General features: G+C 38.7%; 1 protein-coding gene across 1 annotated transcript in view; it reads right to left on the minus strand.

Moving 5' to 3' along the window:
- ctnna2 (catenin (cadherin-associated protein), alpha 2) overlaps nucleotides 1–24,433 on the minus strand; it is a 327,549-nt gene that overhangs the window by 80,461 nt on the left and 222,655 nt on the right. The window contains exon 8 of the mRNA XM_053331022.1: nucleotides 11,857–11,937. Coding sequence (XP_053186997.1) covers nucleotides 11,857–11,937 — 81 coding nt within the window. The remainder of the gene's footprint in view (nucleotides 1–11,856; nucleotides 11,938–24,433) is intronic.

The raw sequence follows: 24,433 nt of genomic DNA on the forward strand, positions 1-24,433 counted from the left end.
CTCTAAGACTCAAAAATGATAAGTAAGAATTGATATGAATGGCAAGCCAAATAAGAAAGGGGAAAATCCTTCTATCTATCATATTTGCATGTTTTTCATTTATAATACAGATCACTTGGTCATGAAAGCCAACAAAGTTTTAAGATGATATTTTTTTCTGTTCAGTGTATCCTAATCTCTAAAAAAATGGTTTTCACTGAGCACTACTGTTGTATAAGAAATGTTCTTATGGCAAGTCGCTTGTGACTTTGTCCATTATCTTTTTAACAGAGATGGATTTGTTTGAACCCAATAATGAAAAAGACAAGTCAACCCCTTTTTTGTTTGTGAAGTTTAAAACATAAAAGATTAGAAAAAAAGATCTCTAATTGAAGGGACTGATCTAAGCGTGGAAATCTGTTTCAACATCTACTGGGTAGAAAGATTTTTGTGAGTTATAAGTTGTTATTTCTTTTGCCGAGAGCTATCACTACTTGACAGCACATTCAGCATCGTATGCATTGCGTACGTGTAAGAGAGTATAAGGCCTCAGGATACTCATGGATGCCCAACAGTGAAACTGATTCTGACGGTGGGTTTGAGTGGAGAAATGATACAGACGAGTGATTTCCCAAGTCGCAGTCTCTCCTGCACCATCAGCATTCTAATGCCCACACACCACTCCCACAGAAATCCATCTTCAATCTTTCAGATCTCACCTCCCTCCATGCTCCACCCCCACCATCTCTGCTCTAACACTCCCTCTGTATTTCACTAACACTTAAAGGAAATAGACCTGGAATTCCAATAGATAGCAAAAGCTCTGCTCATTATAAGTCAATGGGGTAGCTATTTGTCTCCCTAGCCTTGCAGTGTCACAGTGTTTATTTCCTACATATTAATTTAATACGCAATTCTTTTTTTGTGTACATACTAATATTTTAGATATCTTGACAGTATTGGCACGCTGGCAACATGAAGGCTGCAGACATGTTAGAAATGAAACACAGAAGCAAGCCAATGCTGTGTCATGATAGATACACAGACAGATTGGTAGATAGATAGACAGATGGAAAGATGAAGACACCAATGGGCTGTTTTAGGCCCATTTAGGCTTGGCTACGTAATTCCCATTAAGGACAATCTTAATGTATACAATGATATTTTCCACTTTTCCACTTGTTGTGTAAACAGTTTATGTAAGGTTCCTGCCTGTTTCCTGCCTGGACCTTGAGATTAGTTTCTCAAGAAAAGAATCATGCACAGGAAAAATTAAAAATAAAAAGGTTTTTGAAATGTTGTGTGGGAGGAACTTGACTGGTCTGCACAGAGCTCTGACCTCAACCTCACTGAACAGCTTTAGTATGAATTGGAAGGTCAATTGCAAACTAGACCTTATCGCCCATCATCAGTGCCTAACATCTCTAATGCTCTTGTGGCTGAGTGGGAGCAAATCCCTGTAGCCAGGTTCCAAATTCTTGTGGAAAGACATCTCAGAATAGTGTAGGCTGTAATAGCAGCCTTCACTATTTCATGGTTCTGGAGAGTTATGTGGATAAATGAATGCATGAATGAATATGAGTTCTTAACGGACCCATGTGCTTTCCATTAAAAGAAAAACAGAATGAAAATTGTAAATGACTATGTGAAAATGGTGCTATCAATGACTTTGCTATTGCAGAGTTTTGACGATTTGAGATGTAAGTGCACTTCCTCCTCTTATTCCTCAGTCATGCATCTTTTCCTGTACATCTCTCATCCCTATTACTCTAAAAAAATACCTAAAATTAAAAACAGTGATTCCCACCTGATACTGAAGTGGCTAACAAGAATCTCTGTGAAATAATTAAGATGATGCATATGCTTAACAAAACTTGACAGATGAGTATCTGTGTTGTTCACTGATAAGTGGGAGGGCTGTGTAATCTTCAAAGATGAGATTAGCATTAATTTGGCGTATTTTCTTTTTAATGGGGAAAATGTTTGCCTTTCGTGGGATTAGATTCTGGCTCTGCCACAGAGATTCGAGAGGGAAATTGTTGCAAGCATCCCCTATGATCAGTGTATGACTCAAAAGTAGAAAAAACATGTTCAAAGGATTGCAGAAATAAAGACTGAATTATCATGTGTACACACATGTATTCAGAGACAAACTCCCTTAACTCAACTTGTTTGCAATTCAATAGTCTTAACATATGCACTGGTTCGAAAACATGAATCTGAATTTGAAAGGGAACAGTGTGCAGTATTTCTGAATGTTTACGGTTGCACCACAGTTTCTGTTATGTTTTACTTGTGATTCAGAACACATATCGTTGGGTACCTTGGGGTCAGCACAGGAAAGTTTCTTATTAAAATGTCAAGCGCAATCACAGCATAAACGGCGGGAGTCACGGCTGAGGGGAAACAGCCTGAGCAAATCAAAAATTAAGTAATGGCTCTCATATATGATATCTATCAGGGAGCATGGGAAGATGATTAGTGAGAGGAGAGTGGAGAAATGAAAAGGGGAAAGAGGGACTGACTGATCATCAACAGTCTGAGGACAAACACATTAGATACCTAGTGCCAGAGCCCTCATTTGACGTGACAACATAAAACACTAGCCAGGGAAATCCTGATGGTGAGAGAGGCAAAGGTGCATAAACAGTGCTTTCAGATTGAAGCGTTTAGGTTCCCAAAGGAGATCTGGCACCATCTCTCAATGACACATTGGCAGCCTTTTTTCCTGAATAATGCTGGGATTCTGATTGTCTCATCAAAACTATGTGACTGAGAGTATCCTTGAAGTCATACAGAATCAACAATTGAATAACCTGTTGACTAGTTCCATTGACCATGATAGTTGTTTGTAAAATGCTGTAGAAAAGGAGGTATCTGGTGTTGTGTGTGTGGTGACACAGATGTGGATGTACAAGCCAAATCAATGTTGCTAGTAGCAGGCAGGGACCTGGCAACCATTATTACTTCAGGACAAAAGCCAGGGATTATCGGACTGTTTAACACCGTTAGAGGTAGCAGAACATTCAATGGGTAGTGATATATCAATAAGACAACCTGACACCATTCTCAACCTTCAGGGCTGATTCATTCTTACTGAAGGAAGAAAGCATTTTCTAGTCTTTTCTTCTGCCATGACAGGTATCATGACTTCAAAAAATTGTAGGCAAACCCATTACCCCATTTACCACTAAAACATTACAAAATATCACACACAGGTTGTATTGGTCATGTAAGTATATTTTACCTGGAATGTGAAACTTGACCTTGCCTTGATAAAGACAAAATTGCCCGGGGCAGATGAAGAGGATTTACATTGTCACTAAATGTAATCCAGGGTATTCAGATTTCTAGAGTATTGCTGTTTTGTATGGTGAAAAGGGTTGTTGTGTACAGGCTTAATTTCAGGTGATCCTGTTGGGATTTGGCGAGCTGGGTCTCTTTCAGCCTGTTCTCCTTCCCAGAGCTTGAAAAACTGACGCTTTTAGCTGTTCCTTAGCATCAGATACCGACACACAAGGCCCTTTAGCATCTGTATTAGACACATCAGGCATTCAAGTAACTACAATGTAAACCCATCCGCTTCATTATGAGTCCGATACCGTCTATATAAGGTGACATCTTCCTTTATAGGAGGAGGTGGGTTCGGTTGATGGCTAGATAGTTAGGCAAAAAGTGGAAGTGGACTTTGCTGCATGAGACTATTAACTACTGTTAGTGTAACATATAAGAGGGAAATGTTACATTGCTTTTAACTACAAGTGTCATATTTCCAATCGTGACATGGGACAGTTTTATGCTGTTGTGTTTACCGTTGGCATGACAACGTTTCAAGTGATCATTTTAGCCCAAACCATGATCTTCCCTTAAAATTAACAAAGTGTTTTTTGTGCCTAAACCTAACAAGACTACTCCAGTTGCTCTGAGTGTATAATATAACCACAGATTGGTCTACACTGGATTTAATTGAAAGCCTGGTGTGTTGCTAGAGGGGTGTGACAAAGCGTTAATTCATACTTTCTAGAAAACAATGTTGCTAGAAATATAAAACTAATCAATACAACATTTTAAATAAAGCTATCAGCAGGTGATGTCTCCAAATGTGGCTGTATATATTTTGGTGCCTGTAATAGCAGCATATTTGCGTTAAAATGGCTAATGAAACTTTAATGCAAAATAAAAACTATTTCCAAGAAAACATTTCCAAATAATCTTGAATTGTTAATCTATACAAAGAGTTATCCCTGACAAGATGTGTGGCAGCTGTTCCTTCTTAACATGAGAGCCCCCAACAATTAAAAACAGCTGTACTAATCAACAAATTAACGGCAGGAATGGAAATTATTTTTACATCCCAAAGCAAAGAGGGAGAGAAAGAGAGAACGTGTGAGGCATTTGTGCTATGGGGAATCCTGGAATCAGCCATCAGTCAAAATATGGCCCAGAGAGATGACTTGATAGATGCATTCATTACAGATGAGATGACAGCGGGTAAAACACATGGCTCATTTCTAGCAACTTTATCGGCTTGGTTACCTATTGAATACCAATTAATGCGACGGTTAAACTAAGCATTTTTTTGTATAGTTCAAATGTTGAAGTGAAAAGGTCTTGATCAGTATTGTACTTGAATTGCTGATTGCAGTCATAGTTTAAAAAAGAGTGTCTAAACTTTCAAAATAAGTTAACTTTCTTCTACATGGAAGGCAGCAGTAAGAATAATTCATCAGCTTTTCCTAAATGCAAAACTGATTGCAATTCTGGAAGTCTTGTGACTTGTGAACATGGCCATTATATATTTTCAGTGAGAACACATTTTGTACCTATTCTCTAATATTATGAAATTGAACAAACTGCCCTATGGTTTTGTCTGTTTAAATGGCTTCTACTCAAAGGATCCTCACTTAAAAATAACACTACTTTTCATGCCTCAAAGACATATCTTGAACAGCAAAGATTCATATTTTTATAAAATCAGTCACATAAGTCAGTTTTAGAATGAAACTATCACTGACATTCATATGCAAGATACAGTGGATTATGGCATCTTGCTAAAGCTAACATACAGCTATCACAGTCTCAGACTTTCAAGACCACAGATTACATGATCGCAGGCGCATTAAACTATGAATAAGAGGCAGCTTTACAAAGGACTGGGTGTGCAATATGTTCCAAAAAGAGTATTGTTTAAATCAGAGACTTCTGTTTTAAATATATTGTTGCTTAATTAAGGCTCAATAGAGAGATCAGTTGTACAGAGAAAAAATGTGTTGCCTAATCCTAAAAAGGAGAGTGCACACAAACTGAATTTTAAAAATGGCCACCATTCCAAACAACTTCCAGTTCATATTGCTAATTTTGAAGCTTGAGCTGACCGCTTAATTACTGTCATACAGAATGCTACGATCACTCATTACCTTGTCTGACATTCTTTTCCTCTGATCTGTTAATGCCACCTCATTTGGCATATCAAGTTTCATATCAGAAAATAAGGTTAAAGCTAAGTTGTTTTTATGTAAATTATATTTTATGTTAATGGTATTTAAATGTTCTAATGTGATTACCATTTCTATGAATTAAGTGAGCTTTGTTAGGAAATGACTAAGCACTATAACCCTGGTTCTATAAACACATTGGCCTCATTCCATAATGGTGTATATTGATCTAAACATGCATCCATACTGAAAACTGTACAGAAAGTTTGCAATTACCCATGTGTTTACTCAAACAGGATGAGACTACTAGATAGTATGTCAAAAGGTCTTTACCCACCTAAGAACAAAAGAACCAGTAGAGGGACATCAGCTCAAGACATTCAGTATTTTGTCAGGAGAAGGCTTTGTGTAGTTGATTGAAGTTTCTGTTGATTTAAGAGTTTGTGACTATTAAAGTTCAAATTTCGACCTTTAATGCCTGCACCGAACATCAGATTGTTGTACCAAAATATACTATTCCTTCAAGTTTCATCAAAACGGCAACAGTGGTATGGGCTACCCTTTAAAAAGTGATCTTTAAGTATAAAGTGGCACAGTCCTTATATGGCAGTAAACACAACATTTTATATTTATTTTTTTATTATAGAATTTTATTAACGTTGAATTGACAGCATTGTAACAAATGTATAAGAGTAAATCAGGATTATTTATTTTCTTTAAAATGCATGATAGAATCCAAGAAAATAAATAAATAAATGGCTGTTTCAACTGTGTGAAAGAAAATGAAATACATTTTTTTGAGAAGATTAAAATCTCTTGCTGTGAATATCTGCAAAAGAAGGTTACACTCTTCATCGGAGCAGTTTATTGGAATTGACATAGTTGTCCATTACATATTGCTAAAACATCTAGAGAAGTGGGTTGGAATCTATGACAGTCCCATGCTGGTTTAAATCCTATATTGCCAATACAACATATTATAGATAATATATGCTCAATGGTGTGCTACCAGGGTCAGATTTAGGATCTTTTTTGCTTTGTCCTTTCTCTTATTCATTTTATTCACAAATACATTATACACTATGAATCTCTTGAATGTATTGTTTTATTCCGTTTATTTATTTGTAGCTAAAAAGCTGGGAGTAATATTTGTTTGGCCCTCTGTTTTGGTGCTCAAGTGAAAACAAGTTGTACAGATTTACTTTCTACATTAAAAAATATTTTAAATTCTCGACCCCCGAGGTGGATGAAGTTATCTATGCTTTTAGTTCCTGTGCTGTTTGTACCACCAACTACAATAACATGAATTCATTCCTGAGCCAGAATGTCTCTCTCCTGCCTGCAGCATGTGCAAATTGCAGCAAGACTTTTAACCAATTGAAGGAATGGGATGAAATCACCTCTATTTAAGGAATGAGATCATATTGCCTCTATTTTAATCACCTTTCACTTGATACTGGTTAATTGTGGAATGTATTTAAATAGTATTTTATGTTTACCAGGGTACAGGTCCAGCCCCAAGACCACACTACATTTTTCATTATAATTGGATTCATAATTTTCATTTTAGTGCTGTGTAGTTTTTACACTTTAAACCTCCTTATTTTAATTACGCTTTAGTTTCATTTGTGGTTATTGTCTCTACATATATTTTTTCTTGTTTACATCTTATCATTAATTTGTCTTTTGTTGCCATGAAAGGCACAGTATATAAGCAGTTTATTAGTACTTTATTAGGGTTACTATGCATACTGGAAAACAGATCAGTACTGCCTGCATCCTGGTCCACGTGGAGAAAGCCCCACTGCTGTAAGAACCAGATGTACACAGCAGGGGAATCAGAGAGAGACCTGCTGCCAAACTGTAATAAGGCAAAAGGGGCACTGACTTATGTAGATGAAGTTTCAGGGGTCTTAGTAAAGCAACAGTGTGACAAAGTGGGTGAAACCCATCATTTGTCACCTCCTTTTGTTCACCATCAACACCAGCTAACTTATACATTTGACTTTGTATGTTTGTTTAAACCATTAGTTTACCAGTAATCATATGCAGACACATACTATCCTGGCTTTGATTGTTTGTTTTGCATTATATTTGGTTACAATATACATTCAGCAAACTTTTGGTCAAAGTAAAACAGACGTATAAGGTTAATCTTTATTGGGTTTAGTTTTGAGTTTCATAAATTATGCATTGTCTTTGTTTGTTACCTACCAAAGCCACCATGCGCTTACCAAACAAAGGGAAGAACCGCCCAACTACTTCCTGTATTTATACACTGGTGATGTCAGTGGGTTGGACTAAGCATGGAGGATTTATTTTACTCAGTTAAAAGGGCTGATTTCATGTTTTTGATTTATTGTTTTGGTTTATGGAAATGATGGGTGGTAAACAGTGTTGACTGATATAAGTAGCATTGTTGAGTGCCAGTTGTAAGAGGGAGAGAACAACCCTGCAGTAATGGTTCTGCCTAATTGAGTGGAGGGCCTATTTAAGGGGAGAGATGTAGGTTTAGAGGAGGTCAGAGGATGAAGGTGTAGCTGTGTGCACTTGTTCATGCCTTAGTTGAGTATCTTGAGTTAAGCCAGTTCATTTTTGATTGTTTATATTCTTTTCATTTTTGAACACGTTCTTTTTGTTGTGACACCAGACTGAATAAATCAGTTTTTACTCATTCAAACGACAGCCTGAGTCCGCCTGCCTACCACCTTCCTTGTCACTTGAGCTACGCTACATCACACACAGCTTGCTGTTTTGATGTAATATTGTTTTATGCCCTAGGGTAGAGGTTTTCAAATTGTGAGGCATGCCTCCCCATGGGGGCACAAGGACCATGACAGGAGGGTGTGTACCTACACATGCACATACATGTGCACCTACAGATTCACATGTATGTGCATCTGGAATAAACATCCATAAAAGCAAGATGTTCCCTATAACTAACAACAAAGCTTTCCTCAGTATCAAAGTGCCAATTCCTTGGCCCATGGTGAAGACTGTTATTTAGAGTTTTGTTTTTTTCTTCAATTGTGTTGTTGTTGTGCATTGTCCATATGTTCATACCTGTGTGTGACTGAGTGGCAATACATGGAAGCAGCTAAATGTTATACACTGTATTGTCTAAGTCTTACAAAGAAACACAAATCAGAACTCAAGGGCCATGACTTTCAGTATACACTACAGCAGTGATTGAAGGCCTCTCGTCAGGAGATACAGATGATTAATATATTTTGTAAATAGAGAACAACCATGTAATCAGTGTGGATGGAGGTAAGAATAACAGCAGGGTGTTAGGCTGTAATTTTTGAGTCGTGAAGGTTGCTTCAAGATTTGCTTGCACATCCTTGACTTATCTTGTTTGGATGTAAAATATGCTTGTAATGTCATGCTGCCAATCAAACATTCTCTTCACATTTGTCAGATGCAAATTGATGTATGGTTTTGCTGCCTTGCATTCCCTCCATCAGACTGCGTAGTGTTGTGAGAATTTATATTTACGAAGAAAACATAATGTGGGTGGCAAAAACATGCTTGACATCTACAGAATTTGCCCTGGATAACAGACAGCTTAGCTTTGTTTTGTATGTTTACACAATGGCATGAAAGAAAAACACAATGCTGCATATCTCTGGCGGTGTTGTCACAAGGCTTGTTCGGTTTTACCTGCTCCCATTTCACAAACCCAGTCTGTCATTTGTGCTTGTCTGCTCTAATATTTGATCCCTCCTTTTCACAATAGAGATGGTGGGGACTGAAATGCTCATATGCACAATTGTGCTCCTCCCCTCAGGAAGGTCTTGTGTCTCTACACGGTGCCACTGACTTGCTATACTCAAAACTTGTTGGCATAATTACAGTATCACAGCTCTATCCAATGCCTGCATGTGTGCTGTGAGTTTGCCCTCCCATCTCAACTCAAAGCTCAAACAGACCGCCCATTCTGTCAAGCCAACCCCTGAGTCAATAGAACATACTGTCAAAATGAGTACCGCCTGCCAGACTGTTAGGCAGCCCCACCAAATGCCCAACGGGAGGGAGAGCTATGACCTCCCATCTGGAATGATCCCCTGGTCCTCAGAGGTTAGAGAGGATGCAACTGCAGCTACTTTTTGCAGGTAGGTAGTAGGTATTGTCGATTTTGCCACAGTGCCTCTCCTGCTAAATATATTTTGCACTGCGTGGCAGCAAAGAGTTGTTTATTTTGGAGTAAACCTGTATTCAGGGACCATAACTGATGTCCTGATGGTTTATGAATGGCTTTGCTTTTTCTGGGACACAATGCCTGCTCAAATGTACTCCAGTCTTTACTTAAAGATGTGTAATACAAGGTGGGAGGATCTGTGTTATAATTAATTACAATGAAAGAACACCTCAGAAGCATTCATGATTGCATTATATTAACAGACACTTAAGTGTACTCATTAAGTGTGCTCATTAAGTGTTTTGTAAGTATCGTGCCAACATTTTTGTGAGGGATCCAACAGAGGGAAGGAAGAAGAGGATAAAAAAACATAACACTATTGCTAGTGAGTTCTGACACTGTATCACAGCATGAATCATCTACTTACTCTTCACTGTGGCATGGTAGCTATTTCAGTTTGGAAGCCATTTTACTGCAATTTTTTGCAGTAACAAACAACTTTTCTGAGTTTGAGAATTAAACATGAAGTAAGGATAAATAACAGCCAAATCCTGAAATACATTTGATTGTTCACTAAAATCTTTGGTAGAAAGTTTTCAGTTCACCATGTCAACCTACATACAAATAAAATAAAACTTTAAATATGAAGAGCTTAGGAAAAAACATTTAAAAAAATAAAAATGGTATGGGCATGGCAATTTTAGTGGTGCTATAATATGTAAGGAGTGTTGGGCCTCGACTTGATTTGAGTAACTTGTCGGTTGATAAGTGTCTTGTGTAGTGTCTTCTGTAGGTATTTATCTGAGCTTTTAACTGTTCATAATCCTGGTAGAGCTCTGAGGTCAACAAATCAACTCTTGCTGGAACTGCCCAGGTCAAAGTACAAGCATTGGGGTGACCGAGCCTTTTCTGCTGCTGCCCCCAGGCTCTGGAATAAGCTCCCTGCCGAGATGCGCACTATTTCTGACCTGGGCCTCTTTAAGTCCAGGCTAAAAACCTACTTTTTTAGGATGGCTTTTAATACCCAGTAGTATGACACTTTTATCTTATTTTATCTTATTCGATTTTGTTGTATTTTATTGCTTTCACTGTTATTTTATTGTTTTTAATTGTTTTTACTTATTCCTCTCTTTATTTATTACCTGCTGTAAAGCACTTTGGTACACCGAAAGGACTGTTGTAAAGGGGTGTATAAATAAAGTACATTTACATTTACATTTGTGATTATTGTGTGTTATTGTGATAAATGGCTGATCAAAATAGTCAGAGCTCGGACTCTAATCCTTCAGTATTCCAAAGTGTTTATTCTTAATTGAGACTAATTTGACTGTTTGGTTATTGGTCCCTGTTTCCAGGTGGTGCCCCAAATTAATAACTAGAGTTGATAATTATTGAATTTTCTTTTAATAACAAATAACTATTTATGATAATTATTAATAATAACCAAACACACTACTTTCACCTCCTACAGGAAGCATGGGAACATTGGAAATAACAATTGAAAAAGCATCAAGACTACTGTTAAAGCACAGTGTGCCAGTAGACACCACTGGTAACTGACAACAAGAACACACTGGATTCAAGTATTAGTACTGGTCTTGTCTTTGTGGAAGTTTCATGTTGTCCCTTCTTTGCAATTCTTGTGTGCATCATCTACATATATGAGAAGTATGTGTTTGACTGTTTATTAGCCCTGTCACTGATGACCTACAATGAAACCCTGCAACCCTTATAATGAGTATGGAGCTATGGCAGCAGTGAGTATTGCTAAATACTATGGTTATTAATTATCATGGGAAATGTTAAACTGATGTCTGCCTGATACATGATGTCTATGTACAATGCTGTTGAACTAAGCTTTGGTACCAAAATAAATTCCATCAACTCCGGCTGTAAGGTCATCAAAGGGTAAGTTTAGTTATATACTATATTTTTCTAAATGTCAACAGGTCCCATGAAAAGACCAAAACCAAGTATAGGATGTTTAGCCAAAACCTGATATAGCCTGTTTTTATGTGCCATAGTCCTCCATTGTTGTCAAAAAGCTATTAAAAACATGTCAGTGTGCCACACTGTTGTAATGGGTGACATGTCCCTTCATTAAAATGAGCATCATGGGCGCTGTGATTTATTTGAGTCTCTTTACTCCAGTTTGACAAGACATAACAATGCCCAGCTGTTTTGCCTTTCGTGACCTTTGTAACCACTTAAATTAAGTGAATCTTATTTTCAGATACAGTAGAGCAACTCAAGTATTTAACAGGAATAATGAGATGTAACATGAAAAAAACATGCACTCACCTGTCGACGCAAGTCCCTGGTCTTTTTGGTCATCTTATCAATAGCTGAGTTCAGTGGATCACCTTTCTCTTTCCTGCCAGTCTGTAAGAGGAAACAAAAAAAGAGCAAAAAACACATGAATGCAATGACATGTCATCACAAGTTTCACAAGGTTCAAACAAGGCACCATCATTTTTACACTATACATTTTCTTGTTTAAGTGAAATCAACAAAGCTTACAGGTTGTGTTCAGTGTAGATTGCAAATTATGGACATACACTTCATCGCAGAAAGCGTGTTGACATTACAAGTGTTCCCTGATTAGACTGGAGTCAGGGAAAACAAGATCCAATCAGTTCGGAATGTTACCTAGCAACTGTGGTATCTGACAAGTATCAAATTTAGTGCCAATTTCCCTGTGGGCTTCACTACCTGTCACTGCCAACTCTTACTGGTATCTTCAAGAAGGTGAAGACAACCACGTGCTTCAGCTGATACACATGGAGTCACCAGCTGCTTCTTCTCACCCAACGGTGGGGAGTTTCACCAGAAGAGCAGCATGGAGCTTCTTACCATTTCAGATTCTCCTTCTTTCTAGTGAACCAACCAATAGCAGTCACTGCCACAACTACAAGGACAAGATCCCATGCCATCTTCACACAGGAATATTGCCAGTTGTGTTCATTGAAACACCAGCACAACGGAAAGGCTCAGTTTCCTGCTATGCCACCTGGGTGCCCCATTAACCACTTAGAAGCTCTGCTGTTTTTGCTCAGAAGCCATGGAAAAGACAGGGGTGATTTATATTACTCCAGTTATTGAATTTCCACTTTTTACTATCTAACTTGGGATGGCAGCTTGGCCTTAAGGTTGGAGAGATGCTGTCAGTGTCTTTGAGTGAACCATTTCTGCTCCAGGACACATACAAATGATCCTGTACTCTGATCCTAGAGAAATGCATCCATGTCTGTCTCAGAGGGCAGTGCAAAACTGTACAACCCTAATAATACTATTCTAAATATATTCCATATAGATGGAGGTTGAGTTTCACTAAGATAAATGTATAATATTCTCACTACTAGCGTGATGAAGGATGTTCCTTTATTTCTCTACAAGGACTGTGGGTATTAACAGAACAAAGCTTCAAATGTATGCTGTCAATTGACTTGGTATTAATGTTTTCAAAGATGGGGAATTGTATAATTAGAGATCTATTGATAACTATGCTTTTTTTTGTTTATTAGTTTTTTGGCAAATGTAAAACATATATATATATATATCAAGGAAAGTTTTTTGGAACAAACCACAGTTCAAGGAGTAAAATGAATGGACACCAACAACAACACTCCAATTGACGAGGAGTGAGGATATCTGGCACAGCTAAAAAGTATTCTTTTTTTGTACTACACTGATGGCTATGCTCTTGCTGCTATGCTGATGCTTAGAATAAAATACCACCACAATTCACAACAAATGTCTGTAATTGGTTTATTAGTAAACCATTGGATTTAATGTCCTACTAATGTCCTTATTGTACTGTATATACTGCACACACACACACACACACACATATATATATATATATATATATATTTATATATATATATACACGACATGGTAGGACAGGGTGATCTTCTGACAAAGCAATACTAGCATACAAAATAAGTTGTGTCGTTGCCAAGCAACCACCAGACAGTTCTGCCAAGGATGGCATGAAGACGAACAACCAGAACACTCATCAGCCTCTGCAGGAAAACACAATACCTGGTGACATGGATTCCCATTCATCCTTGTCTGTTTTAAATGACAAATTTGTTTGAGGCAAACTGACCACAACTCCAGAACAACAGGGCTTAAATAAAGGTGCTATTTAGTCGTTATCCTGTTTAATGAGACACAAAATGTGGTTGCTTATCAGTGTTGCTGCACTATTGTGGTGCCCTTTAGATAACTGAGTGGAACAGAACGCTGTGTAAATGTGTCACAGAGAACTAAATGAGACCTCATCAAACACCTACCTCATAGTAAATTCACCCCAAGGTTAACATTGATTGTCACTTTCAATGCCTCGGTCACTGTCGGGTTGTAGAATTACTGTTTCCCCATTAGTTCTGAATATGCCTCCTATCACAGAGAACAGCAGAGAGAGCCTCTGTAGATTATTGTAAACTCAGGCGCTCTGTTACACAGAGCTACAATCCACTCGAGAATTTAAACCACAACATGATGACATTAACAACCTGGGCCCTGTCCTTGAGGCCCTGTTTGGCTTAGAAAATAGTGAAGTAGAAGAAGTATGTGAGCTTTAGCAAAGAACTTTGCTGTGGTTATGATGCATCTATCATTGAGTGGGCACATTAAAAGCAACTGGTCCACTTTCTCTTCTCCTGTCCAAGCAACAGCAACCGCAGCCAGAAGTTAAAACCAAAGTGGAAGACCCATAAACCTGCAGTGCAGAACTTGTACATGTAAATTATGCTGATTAAGCCTATCACCGCCAGATAAATCTCTTTGTACTTCACAGTTTAAAGAGTTTTTCAATCTCATGTCACATGCAACAATCCTGTGCTGAGGATATGGCTGTTAATAGTGGAGCTTTTCTCGACTTTCCAAATGTTCATGGGGGAATCAAAAGTCCTGCACTCCAGAACTCCCATTCAGAAACCGTCAACCTTTCTCATAAAATACTAGATCAATATATTTTTTCAATGTGTCATCATGGTCTCAATATTCTCTTATCATTTTAGAGAAATGATAAGAGAATAAAGAGAGGGGGGTATTTTATAGTACTTATATTTGTTCATAATAAAATTAGTATTATTCATTGTGCTGCAATAATTTGTCTGACCTTGCTTCACGTAGGCCAGCTCTACAAATTTCCACTGACAGCTCCAGAGTTATGTGAACAATTCATGAAATTAGACAAAGGACCATTACTGTAATCTGTGAGGTCAGTGACTGAAATCCTTGACAGTAAAGGTCAAACAGTCACCAAAAAAAACAGGTAATGGGAATTTCAAAATTTCAGCGTCAGAGACATGGAGCATCCCCATGACCATAGTAACTTACTCTCATTCCTGCCTGTATGCAGCGCAAGATGAGTCTCATGGTCAATGCGTTACAGTTAGTAGCCCTGTTGATAGCAACAACTAGGTAGGTAGATTATGTTGGCAAAAATCTGCACTGCTTGGTGTTCCAGGTAAGTTGCGTTACCTTGCTACGTCCATCTTTATATACAGTCTATGCTCCTGTCTTACAAAAGACTTGACATTCAAGAAGATGCAAATTTGAGGACAAAACAATCTTTTATCAATTTCTTCATCTGGGAAATGTCACACTCCATATTCAACATATATTTCAGTATGAGTATGCGCTATAGGGAATTCACATATCTGCAAGGTCACTCATGTGAAAGTGCTGCTCAATGAAAATTGCCTATAGCCATAAAAACAGATATGATTTCCTTTCTATCTAATGTATTGCTTTCTTGCCCTTGGCCAATGCTCACATAGCATGTGTTTTCTTTCATGTTAAACATTAGGAATGTGTAATTTGTCTCCTACCTCATACTAGTTAGTCACCCTCTCCTCTAATAGCATCACACAATACAGTATTTGTTGTGGAGCAATGCACCAGATAAAGTGAAAGGAAAATGGTATAATATAGTTTGAGAGCAGCAAAGAAAAAGCCACTTGACCCAAACCCCACTTCTATTCTAAGAAACCGAAGTGTACTCTGTGCGTGTCTTGCAAGTCATATGAAACAAACAGAAAATGGCTTTTAGTCAATTGTTGATATTAACTGGAAATGCTAATGCACACCTTCAGTTTCTTGTAGGTAGGTGCGTAGGAGGAAATGGTCATAGGCAAGAGAAGTGAGAATTCACACACACTGTCCTTTTACTTGCCTTTACCTTTACCAGGTAAAACCTGTTAGCTGATGAAAGTCTAAGGACCACAATGTTGTATTTTTAATACAATGTAATTATTGTGAGTTAATTGGTGATTGACACAGAGGGAGGAGAGGAAATGAAGACAGCATTCAGCTGCTTTCTATTATGTGCCACACACAAGCACTCACACTTTCATGTGCATGCACAGACAAACTCTTCTATGTCAAAGCAGAGAACATGACAACATTAGTCATTGTGCTGCCTGAAGAGCATAATGTGTCATTAAGGCACCAGAGGGATGAACCGGATTAAAAAGATTCTCACCGCCAAAAATAAAACAAATGTCTTAACTGGGACCTTTCTGATGACACTTGAACATATTCACATGGTTTTATGTATAACTAGTAACCTTAATTGAACAGAAAGAAAGATAAAATGGCCAGGCTCTGGATGACACAAACAACTATTCTCATAATTTACATCATGAAGAAAAAAAACAAAAAACAACTTCATTTTCTTTTCATTCCTGGAATCAGAAATCCCAGCTGTTTTATTTCTCAAAACCCTTGACTCTTTAATCTGAGTTAAGGAGATTAAAACTGCACAGTGATGACAGTCTAAGGGGACAAAATCATGCACCTGTTATTTTGAGCTCCTATTGACAGCTGAACAGTAGTTATGAAGAGGGCACATTTCCTACCACAGATTTTTGTATAATCTTATATCTTTAAAATCAACGCAGCATGTGCTTGACAGTTACAGTATGTCAAGAAGGCAACCATTAAATATGCTAAAAATATGCATCTTTACACTGTAATTAAACTTCTGCTTTGATATGTCAAACATACTTCACCCACTCATGGGATGGAAAAATGTATTGCTCATGATGCAAAATATAAAATTCCCAATTAAAAACACTATGCATGAATCTCCCATCACAAACTTTGTATATAAGGCAGTCCACAATGATGAATCATAGGTTAGTCAATGCGTCAGGCTCATATTCAGCCCAGCTCAGTCAAAACTGTTGTCTTTGACATGCAGACCGGTTTTGACCGACCCACATATGTGTGCATATATGCGTGAGAAACAAAGTGAGATAGATATAAGAAGTCACATCTTTGTATTTATGTGTATATCCCTCCTTTTGCATCTAGGTATGCCCTATATGTGTAAGAAATTGTGCTCCCCGATTTACAGCCATTAAAAGCTTGACAACACAGTTGGCTGTTGATTCAATTGTCTCCCATACAGCAACATTGATTGCTTAGTTTTTGACTGCCACATAATGGAATGTGCATGTTTGGTTTCTCTGGTAAACACAAGTGCCCGTGGTGTTTCGCAGACAATGTTCCCAACTGTCCCCATCCATTATCCCGCCGCCCCCCCAGTGTGCAGTCATTCATTCTCCGTTGGGGAGAGGAAGTTAGAGGAAGGTGCCTGAAAATAAGCATCCACTGTGCAGGGTAATAGAAGCAGTAACACTGGAGTTATTCTTGCCCACACAGGAGAAGGATGGTGGACAATGCATGCTGGAGGAACAACTGAGGACCCTGAGCATGTTCACTCTCTCAGGCCCTCCTTAAGTAAGTTGTGTAATTCAGTGGTGCATTGCAGTGCAGTGCAAACTGCTTATGCATTTCTGACCTCAAACCTGTAATGGTGGAATAAGACATGCAGTAGTGTCTGTGCAAGCCGAATAATGAGCAGAGAAATGTAGCACATGGTTCCATATATGACAGTTTTCCTTTTTCCATTCATTTTGAATTGGAAAGGATGAGCTAGGGCTCAAATTAAAGTACTGCATAACTGACATTAAATATAGAGGTACATCACAAAGATCATGCCTTTATCAATGAATATCTTTTAGTAGTGCTGGGAGACAATTAATTCTCCTTTGTGGCACATCTGATTGCTTAAACCAGACTCTGGTATATGTCTATTGGTGAGGATTATGTGTATACATGTATTAAGCTTTAATTATTTTTGTGATGCATTCAAAAGATAAGGGGACTGCATTCACTCATTAATATAAACACATTTTATTTTTTATCTCCATGTTGCTGCACCTCTCTTGAAACTAATGCAACAAACATGACAATGACAAACCGAGGGCATGCTAAAAGAACTTAGAAATGAAGCTGGTAATTCATAGGCAATAACATGGCAAATCAAAGAAATGGGCAGATGAATTACAGTGAAGTAAATAGGAGACAGGTGGGGGAAGAAGGGAGGGGGTGGGCATAAGGCATTGTGTCTTATTGTCTCCCAAGATCAATGTGTTAAATGATATCAATTCCGGCTCCTTGTCAATTCAATTAGGAAGGAGCGAGAGGTAGCCTACAATTACTGTCCAGTGTGGTTACACTGTCTGCAGCAGGCTTAAAGGGAAAGGCGAGCTGATAACGAGAGGGTGAGAAAGTGTTTGTGTTTGAGCGAGCCAGGGGTGGGGGTTGATAATAGTGGTAACATGTTGGTTGGGTTACCAGCAGATAATGGGTAGCTAGATCCTCATTAAGATACATTGTGCTCTCTCAGCTGTATTGCCATTGATGGGCCAATTTGACTTGTTCTCATTAAGTGGAACTTAAAGAGGTGCAGTGGTGGCTATCAGCTAGTTTGATTACAGGATACTGAAAAAAACAAACAAAAAAAACATGCTGCAACGCCTGCGGCTGGAAGATGAGCGCTTTAGATTAGAATCGTTTTTTTTTCCTTTTTGAAAATGAGATGACAGAATAACATAGTACAGAAATAGATGCCATATCATAATCTCATTATAGCCATTATAAACCCCTGGGAAGCTAATACAGTACAGGATGAAATCAACTGACACACACTGTAATGCTAGAGCAAATAAGCACAGAAATATCATTTTATAGTGCTCTGTGTGTGTGTGTGTGTGTGTGTGTGTGTGTGTGTGTGTGTGTGTGTGTGTGTGTGTGTGTGTGTGTGTGTGTGTGTGTGTAGCACATCAAAACGACCAGTCTGAATTTATCTCTAAGGGCATCAAAGGTTCAAAATTATAGAAAAGTTAGATGGGGAAGTGTCATTTTGTTTTTCTAGCCATCCATCTATCCATTATCTATACCTGCCTGTCTTGAGCAGGGTTGTAGGGGTCTGGAGCCTATCCAATCTCACAATGGGCATACAGCAAGCTTGGACAAGTCACCATATCACAGGGCTAACACATACAGACAGACAGCCATTTGCACTCACATTCACACCTACAGGCAATTTTCTCCACTTCACCTAACCTGCATGTACTGTTTTGAATGAGGGGAACAACTGTGGCACCAAGAGGGAAGAGGGAAGCCATGCAGGCATTGAGAGAACATGTAAAGTGCCACCAAGTTGCACATTTAATTTTTATAAAATATTTATTATATGTGTTCAGCTAAAACATGTCACATTGAAAAATCTCTCTTAAGCTTCTCAAATCTGATATTTCTGAGATAGACAGAAATGTAGGTGTATTGTAGTTAGGGCTCCAACCAAGTGGATGAACAAAATACACATTTTAAAACCTCAGATGGTTAAGAAGGCTTTTCCACAAGCATGGAGCAGCAAAGCAGAAGGCTTCATCCCCCAAGGTGCAGAGTTTAGTACTGGGGGCCCAGAGGAGCACACTGCTGGTAGATCTGAGGTTACAGGTGAAGGTTTGTGGTATGATCAGCTCCTGTAGATTGGGAGGCACATGTCCATCAATGTATTTGTGTGTGAGTAGCAGGATTTTGTAGTCAATCCTGAAGAACACAGACAGCCAGTGCAATGTATATAATTGGTGTGTAATGTTTTTGTTTGATGAGGATCCATTTCAATAAGCAAAGATTCAGTTTTGTTGCTGTTTAACTGGAGGAAATATGTGCTCATCCAGTTCATCATCTCCTTAAAACAGATGCTGAGGTGTGACCTGGCTGCAGAAGGGGTTGGGGCAGTTTTGATGTACAGCAGGGTATCATCAGCTTAGCAATGTAAAAGACACCCTGTGTCTGCTGATGTGCTGATAACATGTCCAAAGGGGCACATGCAGAGGGTAAACAGTATGATGCTTAGAGCTGATCCTTGTGGAAGACCACAGGTGACAAAAGCAATCTGGACCTGCATCCTCCTAGTTAGACATACTCTTAAGTGCAGAGGCTGACAGTCCAATGGTGGTATGGAGGCACTCTAAAAGGATAGTTTGGTCGACAGTGTCAAATGCAGCACTCAGGTCAAGGAGAATTAGGAGAGAGGGGGACCCTGCATCACCTGCCATCTGCAGGTCAGTCACAACCCTGAAGGAAGCTATTTCAGTGCTGTATGCTGAACAAAAACCTGACATGATTTTTCAAATATGTTGTTGTGTTTAGGATGATCCTGAAACAGAAAAGCAGCCACCTACTCCAACACCTTGCAAATGAAAGGGAGGTTGGTGATAGGTCTGTAGCTGGCAAGAACTTCTGGGTCCAGTTGGGTTTCATGAGGAAGGGGAAATAATTACAACCTTGAGGGCAAATGGGAGGGAATGGAGAAGTTGACATTTCAGGTGATTGGCAGCTGAAAATGGGGATGTGTGATTTTAGTCTAGGGCACAATGTGGCTCTGCCTGACGCCAGTAAAATGGCGTGTGAGACGGTGAACTACCAGACAGAGGGTCAATGAGAAGAAGAGGCAGAGAGGAAGAGATGGGCATCAGAGAGCAGATGTTGTTGACCTTGGCTTTGAAAAAGTCAATGAAGCTGTTATATTGCACTTCTGTAGCGTCAACTGGGAAAGATGATTGTGGCTTCAGAAGATGATTTATGGTGGATAAAAGATGCTTAGGGTTGCCAACATTGTTATTAATTAGGTTGGTGTAAAACTGTGATCAAACATCTTTAAGAGACTTTGAGTTAGTCTTTTGATGTTCACGTAAGGCCAGTTTTTGGACAGTGTTACAGCCTTAATGTTGTGTCTGAGATGCAACAGACAGTGAGTCCAGAGCATCTAAAGCGTTGGTCCAGGACTTGTCCAGCTGTTTTTATTTTCCGCATGAGTGAAGCAGGGAGTAGATTATAAAAAATGTACCTCACATGTCATTGTTTTTAATGTAATGTTTCCAAAAAAAAATAAGCAAGTGCACTCACTGGACTTTCTTTTTATTTGTTTCCTCTTTTTTAAAGAGGTTTAATGAAAATTATAATGACCAAAAGCAGTGCTCTCAATCTTTGTTCTTGGGACTCCTGATGCACCACATGTAACTCATTATCCCCCACCCTATTACAAATTGTTCACATCAGTTATAATTTTGAGGAAGGCACAAAGAATGCTTATCTAGCCTATTTAAACACTAACACATTTTACTTTTAACTAGGATTACTGCTTCAATCATTGTTCAATATTTAATATATATATATATATATATATATATAATATAAAATAAACACACACACACACACACACACACACACACACACACACACACACACACAAAAATCCACACATAAACATCCACTTCTCAAACCCATTTAAGTTCTGCTGTGGGAGAGTGAATGAGTAGCTGAGCTCCTGTGTGGAGCCCTAGGACAGCCAGTGCACTCCCAACCCCCCATGTACTGCTTATGCGAGTACTTCATGCCTTTTCTCCTCTCACATGGTTGCCCATAGTATCTATAACGGTGCTGTTTGAGTCTGGCAGTCTCCTGTCAGTTACAGTTAATACAGCCGAGATCGGCACAGCCTGAGGAGGAGCTGGAGTGCCTTCTGGCACAAGCTCTCTTATGTTTAATGGTTGATGCCGTTTGCTTACTCCTCTCATTACACTGGCTCATGTTTAGACTGTGGGCCTGTCACTGGCTATTAGCATCTGTGGTCAAGCAGGCTGTGGATGAGAGGAAGCATCTGGCTTATCATCAAGCACATCGTAAGTACGAAATGAGCAGTTTGTTTAAGAAGGGGTAGACACAGAATGAAGGATTAACACCTTGTGTTCATGGCTAGATGGTTAATCGATAGAGTGATGCAGCACAAAACTAAATCCTGAGACAGAAGAATGAACCGATATGTACATATAGTATATGATTTTAGCTAAAGAATGTATGCCTACAGTACCAGTCGAAAGTTTGGTCACACTTTCTCATTTAAGGGAAATAGAAGGTGTGTGCAAATTTAGTACTGTATACTTACATAGACTTTTTTGAGTTTATTCTTTGTTTTACATTATTATCCATTATTTTAGAGACTTATTAATGGATTCAAACAAACTCCCAAATATAACCTTCTTTGTTCTAACACTGACCATTTCTACAAATGCACAAATAATTGTCTTATTGAACAAAAAATGTACAAACTGTAATGGTAGAGAGGAAAAAATGGATGGAAAAAAATGAATTAATGTACCATAAGGTGAAACAAGGTTTTGAATTCAATGAGAGAGGCTAGTTCTTGGAAATCCAGACGTTCTAAAGCCTTTTCCAATATAAGGAAGTTACAGACATAATAAAGAGTTGTTTATCCATCTGTCTTTGTCAGATTCAGTATAATGATGTTACGCAGTTGTAAATCAGCCTGAAAAATAAAGGTATCGTAGTGTCTAAATTGGGACACAGACACAAACTTGGAAGGGAATATAAAAAGGACTCAGAAGTCCATGAAATACTGCAAAATGTACATAACGTGAAGATGCTGAACTCTTGAAGGATGTCTAAATAAAAGCTTGAAAGAACAGGTCAAGATCCATTCATCATAACATTGACAATGCTTTGACAATGCTGGAATGTACCATGTGAAATATCTGCCTCGATTATTATTTGTCTGATTGAATATTTGATGCTTTCATAGCTCATGCATTACATCAGCACAAAAACGAAATAGGACATCGTGTGTAGATGCAGCGGTTTAAGATGACAGAAATGGGAAGGGTTAAAATATTAAGGGTTGGGCTGTAAGCTAAGATTTTAGGTGCATAGTTTCAGGAGAATAACAAGGAGTGAGGGGAAATGTCTGGTTATCAGACAGAAAGAGAGAGAGCAGAGTATAAAAAGTCTAGTCCTGCAGCAGCAGTATGAGGAGCTAGAGCAATGCTGCCTGCAGCCTCCCTGAACTGAATAGCAAGTAGTTTGCGAGGGAGGGACTGAAGGAAGGGCAGCAGGAGAGAAGAGAGGCGAGGGAGGGAGCGGCTGAGAATAGGTTAGAGAGGGTGAGAAAATAAGAGAGTGGTGTGATATCTGTAAGAACTGTGGTAAAATAGAAAAAAAGGAAGTCAATGGGGTGATACAAAGGTTTGAGTATCATTGATGTACTTTTGTTTCACCGCAGAGCAGAAAAAAGGCAATTTTTCACACACACACACACACACACACACACACACACACATACACACACTTGCCTATACATACATACACAAACATGACGTAGCTGTCTGGGGGTACTTGGCGCAGTTTTTGAAAACTGATACAGAGTGTCTGGAACATCTGAAAAAGGGACTAGGTCAATCCAATTTAAGGACGCGTTCTTAATACCAGGAGACTTAATCCCATTTCATCATCATTTTCTCTTCCCTGCATTGCATCATCCCATTCTCAACCCCTCCATAGTGGATCAGAAGAAACAAGGGACATGCTATGGATTGGGGGATTTTCCTTTATGGGACAGAAAGTAGACATTAGTGTAATGTTGCCTGTGAGGGTCATAAATCTCAATTACTTTCCCATTTAATCAAGTCCATGTCTGATCTTCTCAACTAAGTATACCCTGATGATGTCTCATCCATAGCCCATATTCTATTCAGAATCTATGAATACGTGTTATGAAAAAGCCTAGAATGGACAAACCAAACACTTGATCTAGAGAGAGCCTTTTGCGTTTTGTGTGATCTTCATGGTCACCGCAGGTTCTCCTACACACTTGGAAGGGGAGGGGGAGGGAAGGTGTATAAAGTATAAGTTTAAAATATGGAGAAAGTCAATTTATTTCAGCAAAAAATGTAAATGATGAATATGTGGAGAGAAACAAGGGAACATACCAATTTATTGTGTCTAAACATTCTCCACCTTCACACTTGCTTCAGACTCCATCCCTGCTTGCCTAATGGTCTCTTTCAACTCATTGCTCGCAACTGTCAAAACCATCCCTCTATGTGACCTCTTAACTATACTGTCTGGAGCACAGGATAACAAGTCAAGGAGGTAGCTCCAGAAACCTGAACTGACTGATTTAAAAAAAAGAAAGAATGTTTTTCAGAGACTGGTCCCATTCCATCTTTCACACACTACCTTTCACAAATAAGATGTAATGTGGATGAGGAGAGTTATCTTTACACTGAAACAAAGTGGTTTCAAATTGTTGACTGCACATGACTGCAAAAATTAACAGACAAACAAACAGAAAGAAATGTGACCGACAAACATGTTCTCCAGTGCTTGCAGCCCTTTGCTCTCAATTATGAACGTGGTGGTTTTCACGGATAGCAATGACTATAGAGATTGATATGCCAGTTTTTGTAAACCAGGATAATGATGACTCAAGCTGCTCTTCTGGGTGGGTAGCTGTGTGTAGGTAGCACTAATCAGGGATTAGGGTGGTTTGGGAAAAGGAAAAATGGCCTCAAGTCTGACAGAGCCAGCAGCAGAACAAATAAAAACATGCTAATGATAGCATGATAACACTAACACACCTAGTGTAGATTGTGGCTGAGCCCACCTTAGAGACGGCAGCTGTGTACAAAAACAACACAGATATACTTTA

This window comes from Scomber japonicus, chromosome 2, assembly GCF_027409825.1.
Source record: "Scomber japonicus isolate fScoJap1 chromosome 2, fScoJap1.pri, whole genome shotgun sequence".
In the NCBI taxonomy this organism is placed as follows: Eukaryota; Metazoa; Chordata; class Actinopteri; order Scombriformes; family Scombridae; genus Scomber; species Scomber japonicus.